This window comes from Ptychodera flava, chromosome 8 (genome assembly GCF_041260155.1).
Source record: "Ptychodera flava strain L36383 chromosome 8, AS_Pfla_20210202, whole genome shotgun sequence".
NCBI classification, from domain to species: domain Eukaryota; kingdom Metazoa; phylum Hemichordata; class Enteropneusta; family Ptychoderidae; genus Ptychodera; species Ptychodera flava.
In genome coordinates this window covers 35,481,776-35,489,696 of record NC_091935.1, presented here as the reverse complement: position 1 = coordinate 35,489,696, position 7,921 = coordinate 35,481,776, and the positions used below count along the sequence as shown (strand labels likewise).

The window sequence follows — 7,921 nt, the reverse complement described above, 5'->3', positions numbered from 1 at the left end:
TCCAGCAAGAGCTCGAGATGTTCAGTGGCGTACATGTATTCAGGGGATTTGGGTACAATATACACAGTTTGCAGCTTGTTGTCTCAGCAGTTTGGCCATGATTGCGATGTAGAGGGAGCTTTACTCAACTGTACATCGTCAACGTTGCAAAGATAAAGAATTCCTATGGCATCTTACCAACACATTTCTGACATTTCACGATGAGTTTTTCCATAGTCTGAGCATCCGAAAAGGAGGAAGCAAATTTTAAAAATTCAGCGAGCCTCGTTAAATGAAAACATTGAGAGCCTGGGAACGTAGAAGCGTTGTGAAGTAAGGGAATAGCCAAACTGTAATCATACTCGGCTACACAGTGGAAACATAATGACATAAGCCAAGCGGAAATGGAAAGAAGACGTCATTTGACGATGGTGTTAAATCGTCTCCTTCAAAAATCAGCATACACCATACATGATGTTTTGGCTCCTTTGCATCTATACCTCGCTTGATGAACAAACAGGACCTATATGTATGTATGTAAGTGTTTTTCCGAAAGAAAACGAGCCTTGAACGTTTCCGAAACTAAATGTTTTAGTTTCCCCCGAGATGAAATTTAAAAATTTTGACTAATTCCAATATCAAATGTCATTTGACTTTAAAAACCAAGCATCATAGCTTATAGCAATTCATGAGACACAAAAGCTAAGCAGACTAGCCTTGGGCGTCGAAGATAATTGCGAGGAATATTTCCATATGTCACCGAGCAAACTCTTAAGAAATTTCTTCTGCGATTTCCAAGACATTTTGTTTGTGAAAGACAATATTTTGGAAGATCAATTTAACGCGTGTCGGGGTTCGTCAATGCCTATGGAGCAGCTAGAATACCGCCAACCATGTTATCAAAGTATGTGTCGGTACAATTTTTCACGCCTACTGTATCGTAAAAAGGACTGCCGACAGCTACAATAGGATTAATATTGTACTCTGCCTCTAAAATGTTACTAGCTATCAAAATATCACCATAGTTATCTGGATCCTGATTTCACGGAACACGTTTGAGCAGAATTTATGAAAGAATGCCATCGTGGTGTCGTAATACATAGTTGAAAACACGCACTTATGCAGCTAATTCTAGATGTAATCAAGCGATTTTTGTCATCGAGTGCTTTTTCGTTAGAATGCAACCCTTAGAATTTGATATTAGAAAATTGGTCACCCACAGTACATTCTACTAAAACCTTCCCAGGCGGATGTCGGTGACAAAACATGTTTTGAATCGAAATCTAGAGATATTCGGATCGATAGCTATCGAGCCTTCAAGACACAGAGAATGCTTTCAGGCTTAAGGTAGTTCGCGCCTCGAAAGTGAAAGACTTAAACTTTTGCTCAAACTTTCCTCACGGAATCCTACAACCATTCTCTTTTAAAATCAAGAACAAAATAGGGGGGTCACCGTGCAAAGTTTGATACTTGAGAAACAAATAACCCAAGATTTACCGATATTTAAAATTCAAAATGGCTGCCATCCCTGTGTTAATTCTATGGAGAAAAATTTCGAACTTTGAAAAACTAAGCCGAAGAAAAGTTTTTTTTATACCATGAGCTTTAAAATGAACCCCACAAGTGGTAGATAAGAAAAGAATTGTAAAAGTTTGTGAGTCCGAATATCTGTTCCCGACCCGCACTCTACCTTAACGGACAGCCGGAATACCCTTGCTGCATGTAATATGTTCCGTCCTTTATCTTTGTTTCTGGAAGTCTAACTATTAATTGCTTATAAATTCTTCTGCTCGATGGAAGACCACAACGTTCATAATTATAACAACGATGATGACGAGCACATCAAGGCCAATTCCATAATGATTTGCCCTCTTCAATTTCAAGAGCTTGCTTGAACAGAAAAACAAACAGCAAGCAAATGAATAGTGTTCGATTGAAATCGTCGTCGTCGTCGTCATTTGTGTTTGAGTAATATTTCTAAATCTTCAGATTGTGAATAATTCATTTTCCTGTATCCGATTCCGACATAATAGGCGCATTGTCAACTTTCGTGGCGCCGAATAGTCATGCGTACTAGTACCCCTTTTTAGCATGTTTAGAACACGTTCGTTTTCTTCATAGGCATGACTGATTTAAAAAAAAAAAACGTTTTGGGTTAGTAGAATTTTGCCCCTCAGCACATTAATTAAGCGTTGATGCACAAATCAAAACAACCTGAGAGGCGACCGTGACGTCAGAAGCTGGTGTAAATTGGCACTATCTTAAGTCATTTGCGATATTTTCCTGGGTACGATATTACAGAACAAGTCCAGTCTCGAGAGTTTTTCGTCGGGTATAATAGCTTCGAGATATGAAATTTGGTCGTGCATCAGTATAAAGTAGTCCCCACTCTGAGCGCTGCATGATTGCTTCAACAGACGAAGCGATCCTTTTCGTCAAATATAAATTATTTTTCCTTCTGAATTGAGAAGAAGTAAATCAGCACGAGTGACTAGAGAGCGAGTAAAAGAAACTATTTGGAGATCCCGAAACGCCGTTTATTTATCACTGAATGTAGATGCAGATTAGACTGAAAGATCCGTCGCTCGGGGACGCTCACTGCGCTCCCCTCCACTTACAGGGGCGTAGAGAGCGCCCTCGAGCGACGGATCTTCCAGTCTAGATGCACATATGCTTCTTTCAAATATACCTTTTCGAAACATATGACAACGCCTACTACATATATCTTTCATGAAATTTGATCATGCCCATGTCTTACTCCTGTTCGCTTTACATTTTTGGTAATGGTCTGTTTTGTGTGCGTCGATCGATCTTGGAAAACATTGATTTAGGAACACGGACGAGGATGACATTTTATTTTATCTTCAATGAACATGACGGTACAGTGCGTTATACAGTAAGTACATGAAACAGTTAGCAACATGAAAAATGTTTACGTATCACACTTATCGAGTATTTCTCAGAGAATTTTCGACGTTCAATTACACGGACTAAGAATAGATTTGTACAATGTCATTTACATATTGTGCAATGTTACATTGCTTGTACGTTACCGTGAAATTATCGATGCGAGTTAATAATACACATCAAATTTAACTGCCCAGTTAACTAATAGAAATCCACATTGAGTGAGTTTGCATAGCACTAGACTTGTTCACCGTTAACTTTATCACAAGGTGCGTGTTACAGGACCCCTTACTTTAAAAGGAAAATAGCGGTGCATTGAAAGTTTGAGCAAAAGTTTGAGTGTGTCATTTTCGAGGCTCAGACAACCTCAATTAAAAACTTGCGGTATCTCCTTTCTCCTTATCTCATGTTCCCTTGTAATATTTAAATGGGAAACAAACGGCAATTTATGCCGGGAGTTTTAATAATACTGGAAACGAACGAAGAATGTTCATGATCACACAACTGATACTTAGACAAAAACACATCACCAAAATTCGGTTCCATGACTTTGATTATTGGATTTTTCTATTCTTCTATGAAATTGCAGACGATATGAAGGTGGGTATATATGGTCTTTTCGAATTCCTTCGTTTAGTAAAAAAGACAGTAGCAAACTTGAGTGGTTTGTTACATCATATGATGATTTTCGTCTCCTCATTTACTGATGGGATTTTTTCACTTGAGTCATGAACACCCGAAAAGGTAACAAGTAGCACAATTGAAGAATATGCTTTATAACAGAGGAAACTAATGATAGGAGTTCGCTATGTAAAGTTACTATGTAAAATAAAATAACTGATATATTAAAAGTACTCAATCACTCTGTTATGGGCAGGGATATGATAAAACACATGATTTGTTCATATCTTTCGCGTGGGATGCTGTCTGAGCGAATGCCACGGCTGTCTTTAAATAGTACTAGAACGAACTAGATGCTCCGCATCGATGACAACGGAATTGTTGCCGTCAGTTTGGGTCATGTCCGCCGAGAGACTTGAACTTGTTGCCAAAGTAGTCGCTGGCGCCACGGTTTTCATCTTGCTGTCCGTCGTTTGAGAGCTCACTGTCGGTACGGGGCGGTCTTGACGAGCGTTGGTCAGTGGAGCCAAGGCACTTTTGTCGGCCTTGCCACGGAACAACTTTCCCTTCAGCAACTCCTTGTAGGCGATTTGGAAATTCTTGTTACTGCACCCGTACAGAATCGGGTTGAGAGCCCCAGCAAGATTTCTGGATGGATATGCTAGTATGAGAGAACCCATTGGTGGTAGTTTCTCCATTGCCATGTATATATTCAAAATGAACATATACGGTAGGTAACCGAGCAGAACCAAAAGGAATATTGCAATCAGCACCTTCAGCATTCGAATTTCTTGTTGATTCGGTCCCTTGTTTGCAGTCGATGTGCTCTGGCCGGGATAGGCCTGGACACGCTTACGACTTTTGCGTATGTAGATGTAAATTAGCGCGTAGAAGACCACTGTCACCACACTGGGAAAGTACACAGTTACCGCGAATTCTAGTTCGGAGACGTCAGCCCGACAGCGAAATATCGATGGATGGTATGAGGCGTTGCGCTGGATGCCGTAGCCGTGAATAGCAGTTGGCAGGGCCCATGTGAACAGGACGCCGAGAGTGAGTGTTAATTTTGTGGTGATGCGGTCGTAGTAGTTACGGTGCACGATGAAGAAATACCGATTCATGGCGATGCAAGCGGTCGAATACAACGATGCTCCGATGGCAATGGGATGGAACGTCAAATGGGTGACACACATGGTGTACCCGAGGTGCCAGCCACGACGGAGTTGGGAGTCGCTTGAGAAGGTAGAGACGAGAAGGGCAGAAAAGATGTCAGTGAAACTGAGATTGACCAAGAAAGCGTTTCCCAACGTCTGCAGTTTCTTCTTGAAAATGACGGCTCCGACGAAGACAAAATTGCCCAAGAGGGTGATCACCGCGAAGGCAAGTTCGATGGTGCTTGAAACTTGTGTTGTCCATATTGCCGGCATTGGCAGTTGGACCACATTTCCCGTTGTGGTGGTGTTGTTCATATTTCTCAAAGCTGAAGATGACCTGGTCCAGTTGAAAAATGTGATGGAAAGCAGTGGAACCCAACTTCTCCTCGCCGAGATGTCAGACAGACTACAAAGTTTCCTTACTCACCAACTGAATATTTAATTTTTTTACACTTGTAAGCGATTGGTCCGATTCTTCATTAGAATAAATATTCATTTTATCGAAAGTGATCGACAAAGTTGTCTTCAGAGGGATGGGTCAACCTTTAGAAGCTGCTGTAGTATGCCGAGAATTCGAAGCTTATATTATGTCTTTCAACTAACTTTACTAGTGTTATTGATATTGCACGGTCGATTATTCATTGCTTTCAAAAACAGCATCAGAGCGACAACACCGTGGGAATCAGATGAACAGCATAGAAGCTTGAATTGTTAGGTGAAACATTGTAGAAAAATGACGATTTCACGTTAAAAATCGTGGCGTTTTTCAGCTGCTTTCCATGATCATGTGAAACTCTGATGGGGAAGTTCTGAGTACTTTTGTATCGTGACACGCACAGGTAATGCGTGGCCACTATGACCATGGTCAAATTAAAGAGTGGAGCTCATGCAAAAATCACACATATCTCCAGCTTTATATCCATGGGAGAGGGGTATTTATGAAGTTATTTTACTAAAACTATTCACGCGGCAGGCGACATCCGCGACTTACGTGTGACGTTTGCCGCTGAGACTATCAGAATGAACAATCTCCAATTTCGAATTAGTTCCACACACGTCCAAAAGTACATATTGTTTGATGTATTGGTTACAAGAAGAAGTTGAGTTTGCAATGCAAAATATCATAACCAGAAAGAACATAATTCCATTGTGACGTCAAATAGAGTTGAACAAAACGATCGAAACATTTAATAGTAGCAGGGAATTCACGGGAATGCTTAGACATTTATCAATCTAGACGGCATGATAACTCATCTCGTGCTCCGCCTCCGTTTAGCATAAACCACAGCTAATCTCAAATAGGAAGTCGGAAGATGGCAGATTTGCAGTCGCCAATTCCAGCTCGTAGCTTTGAAAGATGAACACAATACTGCACAATGTTACCTAACATAAATGAAAATAGGCACTTTTCTAAGATAATATCATTTACGATGACGTTTGTGTGTGAAATACTGACTGGCCGCAAAGTACTATCCTCACAAACGTTTTTACCAAATTCTCATAATTTCACAGGCGTTGAAAACGTATTCATTTCGAAAAGGACCAAAAAGCGCTTCATCAACGTGAAGGAACGTTTCAAAATTGATAATTAGCCTAATTTCTATTTTCTATTTGAATGAATAAGTTGGAATATCAACTGGCCGGAATGTGCCACGGAATAATATTACTGATAATTCGTATTATCGCAAAAGATTTATCCAGGCCTTTTATAGATGGAACTGTTTAATACAATTTTCCAGAAATGAAATGTCACAAGAGTGTTTAACGCGAAAAAATGGATCAAATAATGGTAAATCGCTTTTGCGTGCATCTGTCAGATTAGAAGCAGGCATAATGCCAATTTACAACAGAAATAAATATTTGCAGCATTATAGTACCTATCTGCAGCAGACCGCCATATCGATGACCAGAGTAAGCTCGGCTATTCACAATTACCAAATCTGTAAGCTTACGGCCATGTGGGTCGGCTTCAACATTAGTTCAGATACGTTTTCTTTCTTCCATTGAACTTTAGGTTGGACCAGGGATGATTCAGAAAAATCAATGAATCGAATTTCAAACCTAAAAATGCTTGATAAGATGTTTGAAATATATGAATGACAATTTTAGGTAGAAAGTGTTTTATAGTTTGGTTAATTCGCTCACAGACAAAGAGAAACACAGAATAGAAACGCGGCACGCCGTTTGATGTCATGGCCGTCTCGATAAACTATGGCCTTTTCATATTAAAATGAGCACACATTAACACACGTTACTTATAAGTTACTCATAAGTCGAAATAGCGATCTTTCACTAAACGAACGTGAAAAACGAGCGAGAACGTCGTGTTTCCAAGCATGCTATTGGTCAGCTTTCGTCACATTTGCATGTCTCGTCGCCAAATCTACATAGTGATTGGACTGAAGACTAATTAATTAGTAGCCGCCGAGGACTCAACAGTTCCTTCCGTCGTCTTTCGTCACATTATAATATTCAGACATTGCTTTGTATTGCCGCCACGGTAGCAGCCGATGCATGCCTTCCAATCAGAGAATAGCTTCATGTATGACAAATGGGATGGCTGGACTGTGAGCGGGAGTACATATAAATGCACACCTGTCTTCGTGTTCCTGCAATTCAAGGGATTTGTCATTGTGATAGCATGTGCTCGTGGGTTTTACAACTATTGTGGGCTACGCAACCTTGATACATTCATGTCGTTTATAGTGGTGAGCCATGATGTCTCGGAAAATTACGTTGCATATCTATCACTTGTTTAAAATAAAATTTAAAAAATTAAGATGTATTTCTTCATTGCAATAACGGAGAGTTTTTAAAATCTATTTTTGGGTTCAGTGGTCAGTCGGTCGGAAGAAAAAAAGAAAAGAAAATCCATTGAATAGCCCAATTTTGTAATCAAATTAACTTTGTGGAACCGTTACAGTCGCGTTGCATGGCCGTTCGGAATAGCATGACGTTACGAATATTCTCTTGGATGGGTTTCGGTGATTGTGTCTCGAACTGTCACAAGCAGCACTGTTGTCTGTTTTGCGGCCAAAGTCCACTTACACTGTTCTTAACTACTTTTATTGCTGCTATTTAATTAAAATAAAATATACATTCTCGATATCATGCGGGGAGTACCAAACTAATCTGTGACACCAGGGAGAATATTATATGAACTATAAAAGTCTGGATTTTCAGTTGCTGCTGGGCATCGGCTCTGGAATGGCATTGGATATTTCGGACGATACACATTTATTTGCTAATGATAGATACAT

At 40.0% G+C, this 7,921-nt stretch overlaps 1 protein-coding gene across 1 annotated transcript; it reads right to left on the bottom strand.

Moving 5' to 3' along the window:
* Positions 1 to 3,836: 3,836 nt before the first annotated feature.
* On the bottom strand, positions 3,837 to 4,976 carry LOC139138090 (melatonin receptor type 1A-like). Its single transcript, XM_070706313.1, has one exon. The coding sequence runs from the start codon at positions 4,974 to 4,976 to the stop codon at positions 3,837 to 3,839; it is 1,140 nt and encodes a 379-aa protein (XP_070562414.1).
* Between the last annotated feature and the right edge of the window lie 2,945 nt (positions 4,977 to 7,921).

Coding starts and splice junctions, on each gene's coding strand:
- LOC139138090 (XM_070706313.1), bottom strand. CDS start 4,976: ATGAACAACACCACCACAACGGGAAATGTGGTCCAACTGCCAATGCCG.